Here is a 25,453-nt window from a genome sequence, read left to right on the forward strand (position 1 = left end):
CACATATATATGTTTATATGTATACATATACACATAAATATAAAGAGAAAAAAGGAAAAAAAACATTCATTTTTTTTTTACATTAGTATACAATCATTCATTAAATTTCTAAATAAAAGACTTCCAATTCTTCTCATTGTACTTGTATTGTTATTTACGTTTAAACACACAGCCTTCTATTACCCTGATTTGTTTTTGTGTACTCTAGTAGTGCCCGTCAGGGACGCGGGTGGCGCTGTGGGCTAAAGCCTCAGCGCCTAGGGCTTGCCGATCGAAAGGTCGGCGGTTCGAATCCCCGCGGCGGGGTGCGCTCCCGCTGCTCGGTCCCAGCGCCTGTCCACCTAGCAGTTCGAAAGCACCCCCGGGGGCAAGTAGATAAATAGGTACCGCTTACCAGCGGGAAGGTAAACGGCGTTCTGTGTGCGGCTCTGGCTCGCCAGAGCAGCGTTGTCACGCTGGCCACGTGACCCGGAAGTGTCTTCGGACAGCGCTGGCCCCCGGCCAATAGATGTGAGATGGGCGCACAAACCCCAGAGTCTGTCAAGACTGGCCCGTTTGGGCAGGGGTACCTTTACCTTTACCTTTACTCTAGTAAATTAACATTTACACATTGTATTTTACAAGGATCAGTTTAGTTCTGCAAGGAGATTGTTATTTGAACAATATGTTTTTAGGTCATCTTTGAATATTTTCCATTCTTTGTATACTTTCTGGTTTGAAGGCCCTCCTCTTACTTTCCCCCTCATCTCTGCCAGTTCGAGGTATTCAACCGTAAGAGTCTGCCATTCTATTATCGTGGGCGTTGTTTCATTTTTCCAATTTCTTGCCACTAATATGGTATAGAGATGTAATAAAGAAATCTCCTATTCATTGCCACGCAGGAAGAGGAAAGGGGTAGAGGGGAAGCACGTCAGTCAAGGGCTCGCCGCTGTTTGTCTATATAGCCCGAAATTGTGCTAAACAGGCAAATTGCTCCAGAGTAACCAGGTAACCATTACAGGGGAAGTTCCAAAGCTAAAGAAATGCATATTGATTCATAACCATGTCACTTGTAAACCTTGATATAGGTTGGTGGAAAGGCATGAAGCAGTTTCTTCCTGCCAAGTCTGTAGAACATGAGGAAACGCCTGTTCGTTACAGCAGCAGTGAAGTTAGTTGCCTTAGATCAAGAGAAGTTACAACCATGTTACAAACCCAAACTGCAGGTATTTGTCTTCTCCAGTTTATCTTGATTTCAGTAAATGGTGCCTGTTTTAAATATCTTTGCAGATTAAATCGCAATAGTCTTACCTTCCTGTATTTCCTCCCATACCCTCTAAATTCTTTTAAAAATCTGTGCCGGGGATAGATGTCCAAATACAGCTTGTAGAAGGACTGATTCTGGAGTTAGCCAATGTGGTACATTCCTCTCACAGAATTGTGTCACTTGAGTTTTTATGAACAATCCGCTTGAGTGTGGCTAGTTGAAAATCCCACCATGGAGAAGTTGCAAAACTAACTTTTCCTAATAATTGCTTGGTTTTTTCATGCTTTCAAGTAAAGTCCAAGTGTAACCAATAATCATTTGAACTAGCTCACATCTTTTCAAGCAGCCAGTAAAACATAATTCACAAAATATTTAACTGGACCTCTTTACTCAGAAGTATTGATTTCTATTATTGTTTCACTGAATATGCCTTAAATATGGCATATGTGATTACACTAGTAGGACTGCAAGAAGTTTTGTAAGGAGGATTATGGGAAATATTGCAGAGAAAATTTATGAATAGATTTATTTGTTAAGGATTTTTAAAAGTAATAGTAAAATCAATGAAATGCAGATTAAGTGATAAATATCGAAAAATCTTCAGATGTCGTTGATGGAAGTCCAAAATATTGTATAAGATAAGAATATATGTTACATGATTTTTGGAAAATATATATATATATATATATATATATATATATATATATATATATATATATATATATATATATATGCAGGTTTTGGTGTCTTCGGGTGTCTTCCCGTGTAAGAGTCGGGGTGTCTGGGCGACGTTTCGACGAGGTCTCACTCGTCATCTTCAGGCTGGTGCTTTCGGCTTCTTGTTACTGGAACAGTCTGTTCCAGTAACAAGAAGCCGAAAGCACCAGCCTGAAGATGACGAGTGAGACCTCGTCGAAACGTCGCCCAGACACCCCGACTCTTACACGGGAAGACACCCGAAGACACCAAAACCTGCATTCCTGTACCCGTGAAAATCTACGAAAGCATATATATATATATATATATATATATATATATATATATATATATGGCAGATGCATAACAGAAGTAGATAAAGTATTGACATAATACATTAATATGTTTGGACTGGTTTACACATGGTGGCCCCAGCCTGATCATCCCAGGAACACTTGAGACCACTGTTAGCCTGAAACCACTGCCCAAATTTCAGGTGCACCAGAAGATCAGAGTAGCCACATAACATGACTGATAGGTAGAGGTGCTGATTCAAATGAACAGTGACCCTATGCTCTCCTGAGATCTTCCCACTGGAGCAGTCTCATGTGTGATCTAGCCCGTTTCAGTTCCAAGTGCCCTTTTTTTTTTATTACCAGTGCAATGGCAGTATGTGACAGCTGGAAAACCCTTGACGATACTGGTCTCTCTTTGTACAGAGTATGCACAGCCACTGGTGGGAGGAATTGTTGGCACACTTCACCAGAGATCAACCTTTAAACCTGAAGAAGGAAACGAAACAAGCTATGCTGATATGGATCCTTACAATTCACCGGAGCAAGAGATCTACCATGCCTATGCTGAACCGCTACCTATCACTGGACCAGAATATGCAACACCAATTGTGATGGATATGTCAGGTCACCCCGCAGCTCCCCTGGGCATTTCTACTGTATCTACTTTCAAAGCTCCAGGAAACCAAGCCGCTCCCATAGTTGGGGCATACAGCAAACTTGTTTCCAGATCAGATAGTTCATCGCCTACTCGAGTACTCTATGACACACCCAAAGGAATGCCAGGACTCAATCCCACAGATGAGTTGGTATACCAGGTACCACAGAACATGCCACATTCCACAGAGAATAAAGAAGATGTTAGCTAGAGAATGTGGCTTTCAAAAATTAAATCCTTTGGAGATCACTTTTTGCGTTGGAAGAAAAATGTGTGACTTGGTGGGAGCCCAGAAAAAATGAGTCAATTACCCTTTTGAGGGTCTGTACACAACTACTGCTTTCCTGTCTATAGAATGATGGGCTTTCCATTCACTACTGATGGGCACTACATTTTTTTGCTAGGCAGGTGTGAGAAGCTTTCAAAGATGCTGAATCGCTGAGTGTAAATACATGTTCCACAACAGATATATAATGTGCCACTATAGATATATAATTAATCAAAATGATCTATGGTCCATGAGCCAAGAAAAGGGAAGGTACTATTCTGGATATAGAAAAAGTCACTGAGTCCAACATACCAATTTCAAATTAATTGCTATCTAGCAAGCTGGTATTTTCATAAGGCTTCACATTGTAAAAGTAAACTGATTATTGTGCTTCCTGTAACAGGAAGTTAGTGGCAATTATAAGGAAAACTGATCCCTAAAATTAACAAGTTTCCTTTGTTGATTTCATTGATGAAATCAATTGGTAGTGTAGAAAATACCTGGAATCTCTGGTAAGCATGACTTGCTATACACTAGTAATCACTCTGTTGATCCCTTTGGAGTAGTTTTGTATGAATGCTGTTCTTCCTTCTATTTGGGTGCTCCTTGCCACTTCCTAGGGGGGTGAATTCCCTGAAGATGATACATTTTCTAAAATTTGTTACAAATTTACTAAAATTTGTAGAAGGGAGCTTACTGAGAATCCTTGGCTCAACTAAAACTATAATTTCTTAAAAAAAAATAACCCCAAAGCCCTCCAATGATGGCCTCAAACAGCAAAAAAAAAATATTTTATTTAGATTAAAGGAAGGGATATTTTTAAGGAGGGAAGGATAAGTTCACTTCTATTAAACATAAGCACACTGGCATCATTGCATGTAGGTTTTTAACGTAAATCAGGGTGTCTTTACATGCATAGATGAAAAGCTTGGTTTTCCCAATATGATTTTAGGTATATGCCGTAAGAAAATGCATATATGCATTGATGTCATGGAGCCTTCTGAATGTGAGATGGCGATTAGATTGTAATATAGCAATGTTTAAAATATTGGCATTTGATCTACTATGTATTGCATAAAAATTATTTTTTCCACCCCTAGATTCTTCAAGTTCAAAATTATACCATTTCATTCGGGACTAAAGGTATTTCCCCTTCTAACTCCTCATGAAATTATTTTTCCAAGGTTTATATACTTGAAACCAGTTAGTAACTTTTGTGCACAATGAGAATTGCTGAAAGCATAGCTGTATAACCTACAAGCCAGTCTCCCTTTTGGCCATGCTTTAAATGTGTATATATTTTTTACAAAGCACATTAGGGTGACATGAAAAGAATGCTTTGTTTTTATTGTATTATAACAGCACTGTAGCGACGATGTAGAACAGATAAATGTGATATCCCCTCTATACACAATAGCCCAGTTTTATGGACTTCATTATGAACATATAGTTCAAAAGAATATTGGGTGTTATCCCGTTGTGTTCGTCTGCTAGCAGCAGATTGTTCACTTGCAGAATGAGACTTTCTCCCTTCCTCTCCTCCTCTGCACAGATACCAAATCTTCTTCAGAGAGAGAGAAGCTGGCAGGGGGTTAAAGGGTAAGGAAGCCAAAATCCACTTGAACTGTACTGGATACTTCCCATTTCTATTTTTCTTGTGGTCTGTATTGTTGAATGCACAATATATCTCAGTGTAGCTGGCTGGAAAGGTAAATCATGACAATCACAACTCTTAAATGTAGTTAGTACTCCTTAGCCCAGCTTTCTCTAGCCTGGGGCCCCTTCGGATGTTGAGGACCACGCTATAGCTGGGACTGAAGCCCATAACAGCTCGAGAGCAGCAGCCTTAGTCCAATACTTAGTTTCCACAGTATGGCATGCTGGTTCGCTCTTGTGCTTTGTTCCATTTATATTTTGTTTATTTATAAAAGTGATAACATAACTTATTTTTATTCTGTAAACTACGGTACACCGAGGCTAAATGTGTGGCCTAAGAAAACTTTCAGAATATGTGTATATGTAGACTCTATTCTATGGCCTAGTCCATAATTTCTTGCTTCATTTGGTCCAATGGATATGGGTACATATCTGCCAGGTTGGATTCAGCAAAATATGTGTTAGACAATGACACGATTAGGGTGTCATATATTTATCTCTGTTAGGGTCTCTAGACTCAGCTGTCCTACTCTTACATATCTGCATCTTTGAAAACCATACTGTAGAAATAGCACATTTGCAACAGAGTGATTTCCACCTCCTGCCATTGCCAAAAGGTGATTCATTGCTGGAAGTAAAATTCAAGGGATTAACTCTTTTAAGTTCAGATGGTAGCACTCGTGCACCTTGCCAGTCAAAACATAGTTCCTTAGCTTGGTTATAAATCACTTCTTAGTTACAAATTGGAATCAGAACCCTAAATTCTTCAAAAACCTGAGATTGCAGTTGGATTCAGTGGCGCACATCAAGCAAACAACTACTTGTAAACAGAATTAAAAACTATTACCTTTATTTATTGACAGTATTTATAAATCACTCTTCTACATATGTTACAAGGCAATGCACCAAATGCTACATTACAAACTATGTAAAACTCTAAAATTAATGGCAGAAAAGCAACAGGAAAATAATCCTGGCTGATTTCCAAATGCCCAGTAGAATAGAACACAACCTAGGTTTCCTAGATACTAAAAATTCTTCTTAGAAACGTATTTTCTGCTCAGATTCTAAACAGATGGTAGCTATCTTTAAATGAAAACTAGGCAGCAATCTTGTCCCCACTTCCCTAGCTGTAAGCCCAGTGAACTGAATGGGGCTTATTTCTGATTAAACATGTTCTAGGGGTTGCGCTCTGAGTGTTTTAACTTGAATGTTGCACCAGTTCGAGTGGCTTGGTGTATTTGTACCACGCCAAAGTATAGAATTGTGTATGTGTGATGTTTCTTACAAAAATTGACAAATGTACATACAAGAGACTACCAAAAGCCACGGTAGGGCTGTTTTTCAAAGCTGCCTGTTACTGGAATTGTGCACAAAAGTGTATATGCTTAGTTTGAAGTCTTGCAGATATCCAAACCCACAAACCTTAGTACAAGCAAGTCCACCTCCACTGTATGTTGCAGATTTAAGCTTGCCAGCACATAAAATATTACAACAGTATAAAAGGGATGGTGTGAGCAATTGAATGTATCAAAATTAAATGGCTGATTAGATGAAAACAGCTTTCTTGATTTGCTGCCCTGTATTTTAGGTACTAACTTATTGATTCCTGAATGTAAGACACACAGCACAGGCAAGTATCCACACAGGTGTTTTGGGGTTTTGGCTCACTGTTGGTATTGTCTCAAGGTATGCAGAGGGGTCACTCGGCTAGTGCAGGTGAAATGGGTGCAAATAAGCGTCGAGTGGCTGTTTTCCTAGAATGTACTTCCTTACCTCAGCATGTTCTGTAGTCACTCTGTATATGTTGCTAGAATTTAGATAATATGAATAGCATTTTTTAAATGTATGTGTTAAAACCTTTTAATAAAATGCACAATGTGGAACTCATGATTCTTGTACAGGAAAAAAAGTAAGCAGATTCCAGTTTGGGAGCTTAATGTCGCTGAATATCCCAGCTGATGGAGAGTCAGTTACAGCTACATTTTGACAAGCACTTTCTGTTTGGCAGATTCTGATTTTATCTTGGGGGTACTGTTTGTGGACATGAGAACCTCAGTGGCAATATGCAGGTAAGACACAACGTACATATTGTTCAGATGATTTGGAGCAGCCCGATCCTATTGCTAACTTGTGCAAACAGGCTTGTTCTGTTCTACCCCATCTGCCTTGATAGCACACCGTTAAAAGAGCGCTGATAATTTTTGAAAGGAGTTATCTTAGTGAACCATTTCCCCTCCCCCCTTGATTAATACTGGAACAATGGTACCAGACAGATGAGTTCTGTTAAGGACATCTTCACAGAATGCCTAATTTACATAATTCACTGCCATAAAATACAGTGGTACCTCGGGCTACAGACTCTGCTAACCCGGAAGTAGTACCTTGGGTTACGAACTTAGCTTCAGGACAAGAACAGAAATTGTGCGCCGGCGGCAGCAGGAGGCCCCATTAGCTAAAGTGGTACCTCAGGTTAAGAATGGTTTCAGGTTAAGAATGGACCTCCAGAACGAATTAAGTTTGTAGCCAGAGGTACCACTGTATGCTGATAGCCACGTGCTTAGATAGATCTACTGAGATTAGGTCTATATAGTGATGGTCACCTAATCAGAAGCCCCAGATTCAGAGGCAGTATTCCTCTAAATACCTGTTGCTAGTTAGGCAAATCATCTTCTTTGGTGATCACTTGTAGCCGAGTAAGACTGTCTTCCATGAACATGGTCTTAACAATGAGTCCGTAAGTGACTGTGGAGGCTAATTCTGGACCCACACATCCTTCCACAGTGGAGACATTGGTTTCTGGGCAGGAGTTGATCACAAATAGCATAGTGTGGGGGATTGTTGTCTTCATGGGGCTTCTGGGAAGCATTTGGCTGGCTACTGGGCGACAGGTTGCTGGGGCAGAATGGATCCAGCAGCTCTGCTCTGACACTCTTAACCACTGTGTTGAGAATTATATAGCACAAGACTAAGAATGCACAGCACATGTAGAGCTAAAGCCCCACAACTTTGCACCAAGAAAACCCAGCATGTCTCCTTCCTTGTCATTAAAATCCACAGAGCATTTCTTACAAGAGGGATTTAACTGCAACTTTTTTGCTTTAATTCTAACTTGATATTGCCTGGCGCTTTTTAAAATTCCCCCCTGGTGGCAGCTGGCTGTGGTGCCATTTATTGCTTTATCTCCTGAAGTGTATAAATGCCACTGCATGCTGCGAAATAAATCACTCTTTAATCTCTCAGAGGCCAGTATTTGGGAAAGCTGTATATAATTTCGGTACAGAGCTTTTCAATATGAAAGATGAACTAATGGAAATAGACATTTTAATGAGCAGATTCATGTGTAACACTACTTACACTGACAGCTTCTTCCCTTTTAAACTCTACATTTCTTGCAATGTGCTGTTCTGCCCATGACACTTTCGGGAACAGAGTCACTGCCGCAGAGGATGTGCAAGAGGCCAGGGATCCACATGGCTGTTACCTGAGAACTTGCGTGAACTTTTAACCTAGCTGTAAACATTCATCAGACCAAATGTACTGGCGTAGTTCCTAGCCAAGCATTCATTATACTATGTACTAGATGAATTCAGACAGGAACTCAGCCCATTGCTGCGTGAGCCGAGACTTCACAGACTCCTTCCTTTGAATATTACTGTTTCTAAACTTCCGCCTGTGTTCTGCGTAAACCATGGTTTGCCACTGCATCCGTGCGCCATCTGCAGAGTGATTTTAGCAAACCATTTGCCTTTAAACAAGGTTCCAAAATACAAAACTGTCTTTTGGAGTCCTGGTTTAAGGGCAGATGATGGTGTGCTGAGAATCAGGAAGGAAATTTAGGTATCTCTCATTTCTGGTCTCTGGCTTGGCAGGGCATTTGTACTATTAACTTTTTATCAAGTAAAGGGAATCGTCCTATAGTCCCTTGTTGGGGTTTTTCCTGGATTTCAAGTGAGCTACTGTAATAATACAACTTGCCAGCAGAGTCACTGCACCAGTAACTGTGTACGCTATTCCCAGAAAAGGATTTCTTCCACCGCTCCATGTTACTGTTGAGAAGACCACCTGCTTTTCTCCTTTGAACTTTGAAACTGGGAAATCTGACAGGATGATGTTAAAGTTTTATTAACAGTTTGGAACATACATGAGCATTAAAAGATGCCGAGGGGTTAGGTATTGCTAACAGAATTAGATCCATGTTTTTCCCCCCTTCTTAGCACCTACAGTGCAAAAGGCATATTTAAAAGGAATATATGTAGTTTTTCATAGTTTACTCTCCTTGTTGCAATACGCATCTTCTATTGATGGGACACTACCACTATTATCAGCCTTTTCTAATGTGGTGCTCTACAGAAGTTTTGAACTGAAACTCCCATCTGCTCTAGTTGCCATGGCCAATGGTCAGGTATAGTGAGACCTACAGTCTAAAACAGGGACACAGGTGGCGCTGTGGGTTAAACAACAGAGCCTAGGACTTGCTGATCAGAAGGTCGGCGGTTTGAATCCCCACGACGGGGTGAGCTCCCATTGCTCAGTCCCTGCTCCTGCCAACCTAGCAGTTCGAAAGCACCTCAAAGTGCAAGTAGATAAATAGGTACCGCTCCAGCGGGAAGGTAAACGGCGTTTCTGTGCGCTGCTCTGGTTCGCCAGAAGTGGCTTAGCCATGCTGGCCACATGATCCGGAAGCTGTATGCCGGCTCCCTCGGCCAATAAAGCGAGATGAGCGCCGCAACCCCAGAGTCGGTCACAACTGGACCTAATGGTCAGGGGTCCCTTTACCTTTACAGTCTAAAACATTTGTAGAGTACCAGGTTGGGGAAGACTGAGCTAGACAAACAGAGATCTGCATCAGCCCACTGTATGTTTCCTCCACCCAAGTGACAAGCAGAAGCTCTCCTCAAAACTCAGCTATATTTTGCAATGAACTGCATGCATTATTAGCCTGCCAGGTAGCGTTCTGGCTATGTATTCCTTGATTACCCTCACCGTCTACAGAAAACCTGGCAATTACAACCCACATAGCTAAAACGTGCGGAGTTTAAAACATGACACAAACCCACACAGAAAGGATACTATAGGATATTTGTAGCCCGTACGTCCCTGCTGGGAGCCCATTTGCAAACTGCCTGATGCGATTGAGGCGACGGTAAAGATTCTTGAATGTAGGAAATGCTGATACACGCATCCAGATGATAAAGTCTTCATTTGTGTAGCCATTGTTCTCTTGGCTTGCTTCATCTAACAAATATACTGGTTTTTGCCAGTAAGGTGGTCTTGCCGTGCCTGAGATAGATGGGGGCGGGGGGAGGGAGAGTGAGAGAGAGAGAGAGAAAAAATGAATAGCTATAGGTGAACCAGCTACCCCTACTTCTATATATTTCTTATAGTCTAACCTTAGTCTCACTAGTGGGTAAGCATGCCTCAGCCTTCGCCGATATGGTGCTCTCAAGATGTTTTGGACAATTGTTCTCTTCTTTCCTAAGCACTGGCCATGCTGGCTGTGGCAGACGGGACCTAGAGTCCAACAACACCTGGAACATCCAAGGTTCAGGAAGTCTGACCTAAGTAGTCTAAACAAAGGGTCTTACTCCCTAGTAAGTGAGTATTGAGTTATATGCAGCCATCACAGACACACTTATGAAGGAGTATGTCCCACTGTTCAGTGGAGCACGCAGGGCTGCCTTGTAAGTCAAGCAACATACCAGGAATGTAGCTTCAATAAAGTTGCTTTCCCAGTATGCATATAAGGTGGAGCAGATTTGCATCCATTGGCCCTGCTCCTGACCTCAGCTGAAGTGGGAAATTAAAGCGTGGTTAACATCAGTATTGAGGCATCTTTTTAACCATGTTTAAAGCGAAGGTGCACTGCAAATGGGCACACGTTCTGGGAAGGAAAGGGCACATCATTTTGTGGTGGTGTCCCAGGTGCTTGGCCCTGGTGGAAAAAATCTGATGCATTGGCCTTGAGAAAAGGTAGGCGTGTTGGGTTACATTACATCAGGGATGGGGAAACCTTCCAAGGGCCACTTTCCCTCCGGGGCAACCTTCCAGGGGCCACATGCCAGTAGTGGGTGAGGCCACAGGCAAACAGGCAGAGCAACAAGTGAATGATTCACATTTCTACAGCAGGTTAGTTTCTTCTGTCCTCCATCCAGACAAGCAAGAGGCATTTAAAAGGTAAAGGTACCCCTGCCCGTACGGGCCAGTCTTGACAGACTCTAGGGTTGTGCGCTATCTCACTCTAGAGGCCGGGAGCCAGCGCTGTCCGCAGACACTTCCGGGTCACGCGGCCAGCATGACAAAGCTGCTCTGGCGAACCGGCACCAGAGCAGCACACGGAAACGCCGTTTACCTTCCCGCTATAAAGCGGTACCTATTTATCTACTTGCACTTAAGGGTGCTTTTGAACTGCTAAGTGGGCAGGAGCTGGGACCGAACGACGGGAGCTCACCCCGCTGTGGGGATTCGAACCACCGACCATGTGATCGGCAAGTCCTAGGCGCTGAGGTTTTACCCACAGCACCACCCGCGTCCCCTAAGAGGCATTTACTTGTTTAATTTAATAAAAATTATATAACACTTGATTGTGGGGGGAAACCTCAAAGCAATGGATGAAACTTCAAAAGCATGATCAAAGTTCACAGGCACATTCCAGCCAGGTAAAAACACTTAGGTCTGAAGCAGAGCTAGTGAAAAATGTAGTCAGGAAAGATTTCCAAGGGCCACATAAGAGGCCTGCGGGGACAGTTTTAGAAAGCCCATTAGCTGCATTTCAAAAACTGAAGAACCACCTTTCAGCTAATGGGATCATTCTTACCATCAAATGCAGAAGACAAGTTGTGTGCAGATGGATTGTGAAATTTCACATTTTTATCTGTCCACCAGGCATTCCCTTGCTTCAGAAGTGGGACTTTGACAGCCTTTACAGAAGCAGGATAGTAGAACAGCTGTATTGTATCTGTATGGAAATTAGAAACAGTGATTTAATGCTAAGTCAGTACTGAATGCCTTTAATTCGACTATTTTAGCTGATCTAAGAGAATATGGTCACATCCACACCATACATTTAAAGCACGACATTAAAAAACCTCCAATGGGGACTGTGTGATGACATCCTTACATTTCTCTCATATAGAGAGAAATCTGCAGTTCAAATAGATAATGAAGATTGCATATTCAGGTAAATATCAGATGCACGTAGCACTCACCATTGAACATGCTGTTTGCAATTGCACCACATGGAGCTATAGGTGTCCCGTTTTCGTAAGTTGCAAAAGGTGCACAATTGCTGTTCTGAATCTGTATTCAAAACCATAATGCAATTAGGAGCACATTTCTCTGAAAAATCAAGCCATAATGTTAAACAATGCAGCTATTCATAAATGGCAGGAAATGTGTTCTGAAAAAGACACGTCTTTTATATGGTGATGAAAAATCAATGGGGAAAGACTGTCACGCTATGCCAGGGAGTGTATTTCCTAGTGTGGCTGCTACCAGTTGGCAAAGGACTCTCCCTCTCGAATGTTTACACTACCCACCTCACTCAGCATAACATTACAAAGTCCAGACAATGAATGACAAGCACAACATTCCTGAACCAGCTAGACTTCTTTCTGGTCAATATATTAAGAATTACTACCCTTAAAATGGCATCATGTGATTAAAAAAACCAAACATCAGAAGTACTAAAAGAATTTCAAACCACCTTACGTTTGCCTTCCGACCCAATAGTTGTGCATCACTCCTGGAAAGGACATAGCGACGATGGTTCTGATAAAAATTATGCAATCCGTAGTACATGAAGACATCACCCTGCAATTTTTTTTAAAGGGACAACATGTAGGAATTAAAAAATGAGTTTCGAAGCTAAACCTGGCAAACTATTGACAATAGCCAATATGAAGGGGGACAGTAATTTGAAATGTCCAAGATCTAAGTGCCATCAAAAGCCCTAGAGACCTTTGATGGGCAAGAATTGGTGTGACTCCACCAAGAGACAAGCCTAAATTGTTACTTTATTGGTTTGTGGAGTAAGGCTAGCAATAAATGAAAATGATCTTCTCTTCCGATTACTCCACAAGGTCTTCCTCTAATGTTCATTGCTTGATGTGCTCACAAAATCAGTCAAAACAGCATAGACAAGCTGCTTTGATTGCCTGACATTATTTCCAGAGGCAGTTCACATCCTTAGCTGCTGAATTCAACACTGATTGAATAAACCGAAGGATAAGCTCTTGAGAGATGGGCATGGATGTGGGAATCAATCCCTAAGGTAGGGTGCCAGATGCAAAGGAAGACACGGCTACTGCACCTGTAACGGAAAAGGAAAATTTGACAGGTGTTTGTGGCCTGCATGACAAATGTTCTCTTTTTGCATCTGGTCACGCTACACTAAGGGTTGTAGCCCTAGTCATTGACTGACAAGAGCTAACACACTAAAATCGCTTAAAATTGGATAGATGCTAAAAGTACCATAGGGTGCAACCCAGCCAACAATTGAAACACTGAGGTTCCATTGATTTTACAGTGAGAGTTATGCATGTGCTTAACACACTCCCATTGAAATTATAAAAGTGTTTAACTCGGCTAAACGCTCACAAAATGTTTTAAACATTTGAAAACGTTTACTTCAAAATCATTCTGGTTTCCTTAGGTACAATTTATTTTTCTTTATTCAATAGCCTTAAAATATTTGAGGTTTGGTAGATAACATTTTCCTTTCCTCCTGCAGTTCATTTTAATGCTGCTCTTGTGTTGCTTATTAAAAAAACCCAACCTATTATTCACTTTTCCACAATCACTTACCTGCATGCTTTCCTGAAGTGTGAAGTTGGTGAAACACAGGCATTCCTTCTCCCAGTTTGATGAGTTTTCACGCAGCTTTGAACAATGTGAGCATATCTCGGAATAATTAATCTGCCAAGAAACGAAAGAAACAGGCCAAGTTATTATCATTGCAAAAGGAGAACAAGATCTCCTAGCTTTAAAGGCTTTACAGTTTGGCCTTTGAAGATTTCCATGAGATGGTCAAATGTGACAGTTTGTCAGGCCAACTAAATGGCCTCACAGGAGCTTTCAAGCTAAGACAGCAATGACATGCCAAGACGTGTCCTGAATAACCCCTTTGGAACATCCTTCCCCCTAAAGTTCTTCAAAGTCCAAGCATCTTCCACTGGCAAATACTATTTCTATTTAGTTGCAGCCCACTTTTAATGTGTACGCAATCATGTGTTTTTAATTACATCTATTCTGCAAGAGAAGCTTGCCACTTATTGTGGTTAATAGTACTTCTGACTCATTCTTCACCAGAACATCTCAGAGTAGATTACAGCATTTAAAAACACAACAGTTAAACAAACAAACAAACAAACAAACAAACAAACAAACAAACAAACACAACCCTTAAAAGAGTAAAAAACACCCCTGTGGAGAACAGGCCTGGAAGCTTGTCTAACGGCACCCCAGTATTGTATTTGAAATATTTATAACTCACCTTTCCACCAATGGTCTCAAAGGCAGCTGGCCTACAGATACAATTTAAACAAGACCATTCCCAGGTCCATCTGTAGTCTCTTCAGCATCTTCAGAATGCTTAACTGTTAAATAGTCCGGAGGGTCTACCCTTCCCAACTTCTCTAAATAATGGTAGACCTGTTGGTCCAAAAGCCAGTTCAGATATTCTATCCATTCATTTACTGAAGCTGCTCACACCAGTGTAATGCTTTTAAGTCTGGCCTCAGATCACTACCTCACTCCCTGGATGTTACAATGCTCACCAATATAGACTACTTACATTATTGATTCCTTTGCTAAAAAAATAAAGAACATAATAGCCAAAGTGGGTCTTGAAGTCAGGTCTCTGGGCGCCAAGGTCAGTACTTCCACTTTTGGGACTGCACCAAAATGTTTATTTTATGGTGTTAGGATTAATGAGGACATCATATACAAATGTTATGAAAATTAAACAAAACAAAATAAACACACTGTAAATTTATATTTTACTTATACACAAATACAGTCTACCAGTATTGTAATGCATGCTTTCTAGCACACAATGAAAACAAACCTTTATTTCTTTGACTCCTGTCGCAGCCAATAGAAGTACAATTCCCATCACAAGGCAGAAGAGGCTAATGATAAAGAAACTGGGGAGGACGAGCTCTGGGGTGAGCTGGGGCTTCCAGGCTGGGAGCCTCTGTTGTTTATATGCAGTATTATCAGGGCATCTCGATGGACAGTTTGGTGAAACGGTGTTCTTTTTATTCATGTTGCCGGACAAGTCTTTGGCTGGCCTTTGTCTCGTACCGTATGGTATTTTCATCTGTTGCTATCTACTTAGCATTTTTAAGAACCTTGGTAACTTCCTGGAATTACTTATTAACTTGATCCATTTGACTGGGAATAACGCCCTCCTTGTACTTTATTGTCATAATCACCTTTAGCCAGCCTGTGCCATCCTCCTGCTGGTGTACTTTAACCTGACTTACATCTGCTAGGTTCCTGCTCCTGCCACTGCTTCCTGCACAAGGCTGCCACCCTTTTAGCTGTTACTGTTGTTCCACACAGCTTAGGACACAATTTAGTAGGATCATCTGCATTGGTCTGTTTGGAAATCCTGCATGCAGGGGGGTACATTACTCCTCAGATTTTCTGTAAAATTTATTAGCTGACTTGATTGTGTTTTTGTGACGACCAATGATTTTCAGCATATAAATTTTACCGACTGACACAACTTAAGGCTTCCCTTTCTCCCCGCCTTCACAAATTCCAAAGCTGCATTGAAACTGAGGTAAAAGGGCAGATTTTGCTAATAACAAGTAGAGTGAGAATCGAGTGAGAGACAATGGTTACACCAGTTCTGCATTTTTTTCTGGAGCCAATTAAGCATCCTACTCACAAGTAGCATCCATTTTGTTTCAAGTTTCCTGGTCTACATATCTGCCATAAGAACGAGAGTTTGCTACCTGATGCTTTGAATTCACAGTGGCAGATTCCAGGTTACAACGACCTATGGTAATGATATTAGTAACATAGGGGAGTTCCCCTAAAGAAAAACAAGAGGGGTAGTTATCCCTATACATTGACAATTTATGATCACTGGCACGGATCTTTAAGGGTATTTTGGAAATACTTTAGCCATAGTTCTGCCACAGTACAGATGATCTATTGGAGGTTACTTCCTTCCAGAAAACTGAACTGTATTGATATGCAAAGCTGCAGAAGAAAAGCTCAGGAGACATTACTATCATTATTAACAGTTATAATTTATATATTTCCTCAGGTGTTTTGTACACATTATCATGTTAATCATTGCAACTGCTCTTTAAAGCAAGCTGGCACTATTATTTCTAAACTGCAGCCTATTAAGCTGAGATAAGTACACCCAAACTAGCCTGGAGGCTCATTCAAGGAGTGAGCTTGTTGCTGAAATGAGTTTACACATGACACAGTCTCTTACCCACTAGCTTATACTTTTGAGTAAATCTTTTGAGTTAACAGTTACTTTGTGTGCTGGTGGAAAAATCTGTGTTGACTTTCGATTTCATATCATTATACGTGAGCATTTCAGTAGAGGACTCCATACAAAAGCTGGCTTTATTGCAAAAAAATTAAGGGTGACAAAAGGGTTTCTACTATATGCATTTCAGAACTAAAAAGCAGCCTCAACTTGGGCAGACTGAAGGATAAGTTGAATTCAAGGGCAAACATCATATCTAAAAGAGTCCCACTTTCACAGAGCCCTCTCTGCACAGTTTGATCAGTCCCATTTCCAGAAGTTCAATGGTTTCTTTCCTTATCTGAAGAAAAAATAAAAAAAAAATAGAGGATTAAGGTTACCAAGGCCGGTGCTTCCATGAAGCGAAGTGAGGTAAAGAACTTTGCCTCAGGAGGCTAATCTGCCTATTCCTCCCCACCCCAGCAGTGGTCAGCCCCACTGCAGCTTCACCTGTGCCACCACTGCAGCAGCACCACTGTCCTCACCACAAAAGCCACGCCCCCACTGCTGCCACTGTATCATGGTGGCAGTGCAAGTGCAGCTGCAGATTTAGGGTACAGTTGCAGTGGCTGGGCCAGTGGCAATCTGGGCACAATGGTGTTGTCAGGGAGAGGGCCAGGATCTGTCGGGGAGCAGTAGGGCATTTTGCCTACAGTGGCAAAATGTTCTGGGCCGCCCTTGAAGGTTACTGCAAGACCCCCATGCAAACATTTATCTCTCTCACAAACTCACTTCAGTCAGCTGATACCTTATCCTTCTCTTATTTTGAATAGTGGCACAACACTCCCCTCATTAAACATGTACTTATGAAACACCATTGGTTAAGAAACATGCCTGCAATTAACAGTTCCTTCTGCATTAGGAGTTTGTCAGGTCCACCGCTCAAGTCAGCCTGGGCAACACTGTCTGCATGTGGGAGGCTAAGCAGCCTAGTAAAAATTTAAAAAATCTTGAGCTTGTCTGCAGGGAAGTGTTACCTATACCTGTTTGAAAGGTCATTGGGGTAACTGACAGTAAATGATGTTTCAATTACAAGCATTTTGGCTGGAAAGCAAATTCAATAAAACTCACGTTTTATGTATGCATATTAGTCATTTTGCCAGCTGCATCAGCTGCTACTGTAATAATTTCACATTGAAAATGCCACAAGGGGGCACCTTCTTGCTTCAGTTATGGAAATTCATTGCAATCTCTAGTAGTTGACTTTTCTGAACATTGAGAAAACCAACGGGCTTACTATATCGTGACATTTGCAACAGCTTGGTAAAACAAGGCTTAAGAGTGGAAAGGTCAAACGCAACACATTTAGTGCAAAAGAGGCCCTGGCCACATTCACACATAACTATTATCCTTGGGTTAATCAACCATACTGTGCATAGATTGCTTGCTAGTGCATTGATCCTGATTGTTTCTGCTTCATTCTTCACTTCATATAAGCAAGTAAAGAAACCTGGAATGGAAACGCTGAGTGCTACTTCTAAATCCAAGATTTTGGCTTTTTAAAAAATAATAACAATAATTGAACAGGAATTATAAGTGAACAACATTTAAAGAGGGCTAGCAATCCTGGGTTATTAGGGTCAAATACACCACATCCCTAAATATTCAGACATAACACAAAGCTTCCCCTTTCCTGGTTTGTTAACCAGCTTGTGGAAAGTGTGATAGAATGGATTCGCTGCAACAGAGGGCATCTCATGCATCCTATGGTTCTTGGTGTATCATTACTGCAAATGCTGCTTCCATGTATTAAAGGGCATTTTCTGACCGAGGATGTAGCTAAGTGCCTGCTGGTTTGATAGCATATACAGAACAGTGTTTGCCATAAATTACAAGGTATAGCAATCAGCACAGTTCACTCACATTCCAACCCTAAGCATACCCGAGGGATTAATACCAAGTTAAGTATGCTTTGGACTGTTTTAGTGTGATATAATCGTATTCTAACCAAGACAATCTTTAATTTTGGTTTCAGTGGTACAGGAGAAAATAGGTATAAATCATGTGATGCTTGTATATACATCTATGCAGTTGCATGTCACAGTTTTGTACAGTATTTTGTACTTTTCAACTGTACTTTTTTAAAATTTTAAATGTAACAAAGGGGAAAAAGTATGCTTCGCAGTACAGCCTTAAAAGTACATTTCCCCCCCACTAAGCTACCAGATTATGATCATAAATTCAGTTTACAGGATCAGATGATTTGCCCTATTATGGAATTGTGTTTTTTCAAAAGAAGGTAAGTGTAAATGTTAGATATCAAACTGCTTCGTCCTCCTTAGGTAGAGGGCTGGAGTTAACAAAGTACATATGTGAAATCAGCTAGAAGAATTTTTGTTCTGTTCTCCAGGCTTACCTATAATGGATTATTGTTGTTGTTGTTAGACACTCTATTTGAAAATCCTACGGTCTGGAACTTTTTGAAAGCAGCAGGAGTACTCGCTTATGCTGCTGCTTTCCTACATAGCTTATTTGAAAGGAGGTGTCAGAGAAATCAATGGAACTTGACTTTAATGAAAATGAATGTAGGCTTGAGGTGTTAAAGAGAATCACAGCAGGAAAGGTAAGCATGCCACAGAGCCTGAAGAGAGAGGCAGCCCTAGACATTACTGCATATACTTCCATACTTCCTCTCCTGCTTCAGCTAGACAGAGCCTTTCAGCACTACAGCACCATGTAAAGACTAGCTGACCCATGTAGTGACAAGCCCATGTTCCTCACATAATGTGTGCAATGGCCCAGCACGTATCTCTTAAGCCTCGGATTAGAAAACTAAAATTATGGTATGCGTTTGTGTAAAAAGTCCCTTTTCCCCATGCATTTCTATAATGCGAAATAGAAGAATGCAAGACACCACACAGGCTTTTACTTGTTAAATATTACTGCTTGGTACCTCAGGGATGTCAATTAATCTTCTTAACTTCTGATCTCTCCAATTCCAGTCCAAGATGACATACTTCAAGGATGTCATGCTAAGACCATCTGAGGAGACAGTAAGAGACATTTGTTAGTAGCGTGACAAGTGCATTATCAAAATGATACTGGGCTTTTAAAATTCTTTGCTGCCCAATCAATCCCCAGGCAGCTAGTCTTTGCATATTGAGTCCTGCCCTCCTTGGTTAGCGGATAATAAAGAAAGATGCCTGCAAGTTTCTGGCTATGAAATCAGTCCTGTGCCTATTCAATAGCTAAACACAAAAGCAGAACGGCCACTGGCATGCTAATCCCAAGTATGTGCCAGCAACTAATTCCCCAAACTTCTACTTCATAAAAACGCAAGAACTGTGCTTTTATTACGCTGATGATTTATTATTTATAAACTACTTTTCTGTTCAAATTCCCAAAGCGGTGTGTCATAAGCAGCATTATGAAAATGATGTAATGCTGGCTCTTGCTCAACCATTGTTAAGAGACTGGGTACAAGCCGCAGGGTTGCACACTCCAGCCCCTCCATTGTGCAAATTCCTGCTTTAAACTGCAAAAAAGGTGAGCACGAGCATCAATGGTACCCCCTTCTATAACACAAACCTTCCTGTACACACAGAGATCAACGCTGGAGACTCTCCTCTGAAGCTGGGGGAGCAGATGACAAGTGAAAAGGCCTTTTTGGTGATGAACCCTATTTGTGGAATGGTCTTCCCAGGAAAGCTCAACCTGATGCCTTTATAGCACAGGCAGAGCTCCATCGCAGTCTGACTGTGCTAAGCGCACCGTGTAGGTGTAAGCTATTCCCTTCCCAGTTTGCTTACCCATTTGTACGAAGGGATGAGTGAAGGGGAAGCGACTGGGCTGTGTGCATCTGTATGCAGCTTGTGCATAACCATTGTTTATTAAGCACAGATTCTTGGCTTATTGTGGCATGCAAACATGGCCTGCCACAGATGATCAAATATACAGACTCATGAAACCATTCTTGGGGTGGGGGAACTCTCTATTTTCATTACTGCAACACAGCCTTACCTTGCTCTAAGAGGGCTTTGATCCTTCCAGGTGTCCCAACACCCACATGGATGACCCCTTTCTCCAGCATCTTCACCTGCTCTTGGATCTGTTTGATGGAAACAAAGAAAAACGTAGCATTTGCAGGAGGCAGGAGAGAGAACAACTATATACATTTCCAATTCCTTCTCAAATATTTAAAAGACATCTGAAGAAATCTCTAGACTAACGGACGTTCGGCATTACTCCATGGAAAAGAAAAGAAGCTAAGTGGGAAACTTTTCAAGGGGAAAAGGAAAGCAACTAAACCCCACTAACTATAAACAGTATTTGTTTTCTTTTAATGTGCTATTCAATGCTTCCATCTTTTTCCATAATGGACGTTTTTCCATCACCACCTACAAACAACTGAAAAATCAGTGTGCTTCTGTGGAACTAAGAAATGTACATCTGTATGAAGTTAACATGCATAATGTACTTGACTTTATAAAGTTAGCACCAGATTGAATTTGCAGTAACTTGTCTAGGACTAAGCAGGGGAAATATACTTGCTGGACACAGTTAGCACATGAAGGCAACTACACTCTGTATCTAGCCATTTTGATGAAGGGATTGTTACATCCCTTCTCTGCCATACCACTTGGTTTCTGTGTTAGATGAAGGAGGGAAGGCTTTTCCTCCAGGAGCAGCATAAAAAAGAAGGCTAGCAGAGGGAGCTAGAGTGATCTTTCTCTCTTCCTCTTCCTTCCCTGCATGGTAGAAGCCTTTCTCTTTTTTACTAGCCCAAGAGGCTAGTATCCCCTGTTTGCTGATCTCTTAGCAGGCTAGTAATTGGTGGGGTGATGGTGGTTAGAAGAGCTTTGAGATACCCAAACGGCAAGTGAACAGAAAATAGTTATTAAAAATAAACTAATCTCTCTTAACCGTGCTTACCTTTATGTGTTTTGCAAACATCTTCATCACCTTGCCATCTCCTTTGAATGCTGCCATTGACCTAGAACAGAAAATACTTTTAAAAAAGAAAAATGGAACTGAAAAGAAAATGAGGTCAGGAACTGATGTATTTCAAGTACAAAAAGAATGAATGCACCAGGGGAAAGTTTATTAAATTGTAATGATCCTCAGTGTTTCCAGCCCTGGGGAATACATGCTGAACTCCAGCCTACAACATGAGACACATGTTCTCTCTCTCTCTGTCTCAGGGAGGTTGGAGAAATTATGGATCTCCAGAAGTTGTTGGACTCCAACTCCCATCAGCCCCTGCCAGCGAGACCAATAGACAGGGATGGTGGGAATTGAGAGTCCAGCAGTGTCTGGAATGCCACAAGTTCCCCACCTCTGTTCTAGGTGGTAGCAGTCTTGTACCTTCACTAATGGTGTCAGGCTACTTGGCCTAGGGACAAGATTTCTGCTTGAAGAATGAGAACGCTCAGGATTCAAATCCGGATAAACTTATGCAATAAGGGAGAAGGATGTAACTTTTACTAAAAAGTATGGGGAGAAGGACCATAGCTCGGTGGTAGAGCTATGGTAAAGCAATGCTTTGTTTGCAGAAGGCCCCATATTTAATATCTTTATCTAAAAATACAAGTAGCTTCATCTGAAGTAGCAAGTAATGTAAAAGACCTCTCTCTGTGTGAGACTTTTAAGAGCTGCTGCCAATCAGAGCATCCAATATTGGGATATATGAACAAATATTCTAAACTAGTATAGGTTCCAGCTGTCATGAAAAATTGGAAAATTCAGAAAGTGCACCTTATGCGGGGGGGGGGGGAGAGGACAAAAAAAACCCCATCTGCTGTAATTTATTCTGTACACACCTATTAAAATGACCTCTGTCCTCCTTGGTGGTTTATCACTCTTCCCCTTCTCTTTAATAAAACCACACATATAAAACCAAACCAACCAAGGAAGGAGTGGAAGTGGTACTGGTGCAATACATTTGTAGCATCCCAATCCATTTAATGGAGACTAATGCTTCCCAGAACTAACAAAACACCATATGCAACAAGTTAAGATGCTTTTAAAAAATGCAAAATGTTATTTTGGACTTGAAATATTCATGCTAGAGCTAGGCAAGGAAGCTACCAGTGTAGGGAAGCTGCCTGAGCAAATACATCTGTGACTTTGTAGGCTAGCAGAGGACAGACAGTGCCCGGGTTTTGCCTGTGATTCCGTGGTTTCAGACAAAACCTCAGAAAGGGGTGCCAGCTTCTATTACATTGCTTAACGACATACTTGATCAGTTCCAGACAGCGAAGAGCAGAGCTGCAGATTATCATCATCACCACAGACTTCTTCTCCGTGTGGTTTTTACGGAGCTTCGCCCATTTGGGGCAGACTGCAGTGGGGAAGATGACATGCCGCAGGAGCAGTTATGCAAAATGTACAGCAATGACTAATTGCACGAGAACATGGTGGTGCTTACGTGCCTACTGGCAGGTAGACAAACTTTTAAGTTTATTTGACTTTTGTAAAAGCCACATTGTAATAAATAAATTTCCAAAGCTAATCACTCCAGGCAGGTAGGTGAGCATCAAACAGCATGGCTAAGCAAGACCACCTAAAATGTCAAGAGACACTGGACAAGCTGTCCCATCTCCCAAATGACCATAGCATAATATTGTTTTGATCTCTTTATATCTCTGTGTGTACGTGTGTATAAAAGAAATGCTACAGATTAAGTTCCACCTTACTCTTTATATTAAAAAACCACACATAAAGCTAAATATAGTAAATATTATAGAACTAAATATTGCACCAGTTTTATGACCACAATATATCATTGTATATTATTCAAGTATTTTTTGTTTTTGTGATTTGTATGTATACTCCATTTTTCTATAACTCTATCTGGCACAAGGGCTCCGTTAGATATTTTCAAGTATGAGAGCTTGGTTTTAAAACCCTTCCAAACACTGTTCATACCTGTTCAGAATCTGGGGAGAAATGTGCTGATTTCTAGCACAAATTGATAATTGTTGATAACTGGACTGCAATGAGTAAATGTGTATGTATTCTTGTCTTTTTAATCATCAAAATTTTTATTGTCAACCATCACCAAGTACCTAAAGCAAGCAAGTTTGTTGCTGAACATTAAGAAAATAACCAATTCTGTTTAAAGGACCAAAACAAACATAATCTAACCACGTTAAGGTAATGCATCTATACAGAAAACAGACAGTAGAATAAGAAACATTTTTATATAGACTAATAATGGAAATCTAAATTTGATTATAATCCTTTAAGGAAAATAATGGGCATGAGAGTTATATGCACACAACACCTTCAGACCAATGAGCTACTCACTTTCTTTCAGGTAGGAAGAAAAACTGTGGGTGAGGTCATTTGCAGGGAGGAAACAGGCATCTGAAACCGCAAGAGAATATTGTTGTTTGGTGCTAAAACTAAGACCTTTGATTAAATCTTCCAGGAAAGCTCTTTTGCCAAAAGCCATGTAAAGTGCTCTTTGGAAAGGCAGAGTTTCACAAGCACTCACAGCTAATAACAAGAAGCTTTAAAGTGGATTAGCTAAATGATGGGAACAACATTTAGCCCAACCAGTGTTTTCCCCCTAGAAAAATAGGTGCTGGTACTGTGTATCCTTGAGTACACCCTGAAAAAAAGCACTGAACCCAACCCAGATTCCTTCTAAAATCATCTCGCCATACAGCCCATTCCTAACTTATCCTTAAACATAGCTTTGCTTAACCAGCTGTGCATGCATGCTGCGGAATGTTTGCAGCTTTCTTTTTCAAGAGCTGAATCATTAACCAGTACCACAACACTGCACAGTTCAACTATACAGAACAGTTCCTGCAACCCACACCAAACCCTGGCTCACCCAACAGCAGCAAATCCTATACTTTCTGTGTCTCCAGAGCTAGGGGCTTACCGTATTTTTCGCCCTATAGGACGCACTTTTTCCCCTCCAAAAAGGAAGGGGAAATGTGTGTGCGTCCTATGGGGCGAATGCAGGCTTTCGCTGAAGCCTGGAGAGCAAGAGGGGTCGGTGCGCACCGACCCCTCTCGCTCTCCAGGCTTCAGGAAGCTCTGAGCAACCCTCGGGAGACCGGCTCCAAGGGTTGCGCAGAGCTCCCTGCAGTCCCGGGATCAGCGCAGCTCTGCGCGGCCACCGAGAGCGGGGCGCGAAGTCCCGCCCCACTCCGGATGGCCGCGGAGAGCTGCCTGCAGTCCCAGGATCAGCGCACTTCTCCCCATAGCCAGCCCCACAAGCTTGGGGGACAGTGGGGAGGCAGAGCGCGCCTTGCCGCTGTTCCCCGACCTGGTTCTTCCAGCCCCGCACCTGGGGGGGAAATAAAAATATTTTTCTTTATTTCCCCCCCAAAAAACTAGGTGCGTCCTATGAGCCAGAGCGTCCTATGGGGCGCAAAATACGGTACATAGTGATACACAACATCCTGCTGCTTTCACAAGTATGTTATTGCTGACTTTCGTTAGCAGCTAGAGATCCAAAACATCTCCCCCACTCTATCATACACAGTTCCATTTCTTTCAATGTGTTTTATTTTATTTAGGTATTTGTCTTTAGGAATTTACACTCAGCCGTGCTTCCAGGGCACTTTACATAAAAAGAGATTATTAAACCATTGTTAAAGGTGAGGTGCCTGGCAGACAATCACTTAAACCTTGGTTTATGATGTCGCAGGATAGCACCAGTGAGAGTAGCAGACACTTGAGATTGGTTTGAATATTCTGTTGCTCTTCACTTGCGGCTCCGTAGCTTTTGGGTGGTGATCACTCCTTAACCATAGTTAAGGAGGTGCTCTGGGTTTGCATATCACACTAAAGTATGGTTAATGTTAGCAAAGGTTTACCAAGAACAAACCTTGGTTAATGACTGACCTTTAACTATATTTAATAAATCATAGTTACATTGCCCGGCTGGGATCAGAATTAAATGTTGCAGCACAATTTAGCATGAACGAACCAGGCCACAGTTGTGTTACAAACTAACATTCCTATTGTTCTTTCTGCTGGTGCATCTTTTATAATATCCTTCATTGTATAATATATTTCATTACCTGGCAACTGTAATTCTTCTAATTCAATCACTGAACGTTTAGCACAAAAGTGTTCCTTAAGAAGTTTCTGTAGGTCTTCAGGTACTCCTGGTTTTGGAGATGATTTTGAAAGAACATCAGAAATTTTCTTCTAAAGAAACAGAAGAAGAGGCACA

The 25,453-nt window shown here is 41.4% G+C and overlaps 3 protein-coding genes across 6 annotated transcripts in view; 1 reads left to right on the top strand and 2 right to left on the bottom strand.

Annotated features, from left to right (window-relative positions):
- The window catches only part of DCBLD2 (discoidin, CUB and LCCL domain containing 2), a 31,662-nt gene extending 26,387 nt beyond the window's left edge, over positions 1-5,275 (top strand). For 2 of the 3 annotated variants that reach the window (XM_082221004.1, XM_082221005.1), the window contains exons 14-15: positions 1,068-1,205; positions 2,662-3,630. In XM_082221004.1, the coding sequence (XP_082077130.1) occupies positions 1,068-1,205; positions 2,662-3,104 (581 nt within the window). In that variant the 3' untranslated portion in view covers positions 3,105-3,630. Of the gene's footprint in view, positions 1-1,067; positions 1,206-2,661; positions 3,631-4,261; positions 4,305-4,713 lie in introns of those variants that run through there. The other variant, XM_082221006.1, reaches the window with a different exon arrangement.
- A 1,556-nt stretch (positions 5,276-6,831) lies between these two features.
- On the bottom strand, positions 6,832-16,238 carry LOC309531475 (cell cycle control protein 50C-like). The gene is made up of 7 exons (XM_082221033.1): positions 14,884-16,238; positions 13,623-13,733; positions 12,528-12,629; positions 12,026-12,116; positions 11,635-11,775; positions 9,891-10,100; positions 6,832-8,917 (listed from the first exon to the last, which is right to left on the bottom strand). The coding sequence occupies exons 1-7, from the start codon at positions 15,136-15,138 to the stop codon at positions 8,733-8,735; spliced, it is 1,095 nt and encodes a 364-aa protein (XP_082077159.1). The 5' UTR covers positions 15,139-16,238; the 3' UTR covers positions 6,832-8,732.
- Positions 16,239-16,393: 155 nt separating this feature from the next.
- CMSS1 (cms1 ribosomal small subunit homolog) overlaps positions 16,394-25,453 on the bottom strand; it is a 181,869-nt gene continuing 172,809 nt past the window's right edge. For both annotated transcript variants that reach the window (XM_082221037.1, XM_082221038.1), the window contains exons 4-10: positions 25,299-25,428; positions 23,563-23,622; positions 22,492-22,594; positions 21,187-21,247; positions 20,275-20,362; positions 19,208-19,296; positions 16,394-16,615 (exon numbers count right to left, since the gene is read on the bottom strand). In XM_082221037.1, coding sequence (XP_082077163.1) covers positions 16,532-16,615; positions 19,208-19,296; positions 20,275-20,362; positions 21,187-21,247; positions 22,492-22,594; positions 23,563-23,622; positions 25,299-25,428 — 615 coding nt within the window. In that variant the 3' untranslated portion in view covers positions 16,394-16,531. The remainder of the gene's footprint in view (positions 16,616-19,207; positions 19,297-20,274; positions 20,363-21,186; positions 21,248-22,491; positions 22,595-23,562; positions 23,623-25,298; positions 25,429-25,453) is intronic.

This window comes from Podarcis vaucheri, assembly GCF_965113315.1.
Source record: "Podarcis vaucheri genome assembly, chromosome: 4".
In the NCBI taxonomy this organism is placed as follows: Eukaryota; Metazoa; Chordata; class Lepidosauria; order Squamata; family Lacertidae; genus Podarcis; species Podarcis vaucheri.

Excerpts from the sequence above, each read along its gene's own strand:
- LOC309531475 (XM_082221033.1), bottom strand. The coding sequence starts at position 15,138 with ATGAAAATACCATACGGTACGAGACAAAGGCCAGCCAAAGACTTGTCC. Across the intron at positions 12,117-12,527 it reads TATTGGGTCGGAAGGCAAAC|ATTCAGAACAGCAATTGTGC; the intron begins GTAAGGTGGTTT and ends TTTTGAATACAG. Across the intron at positions 8,918-9,890 it reads CGGGCTACAAATATCCTATA|ATTTCCCAGTTTCAAAGTTC; the intron begins GTATCCTTTCTG and ends TCATCCTGTCAG.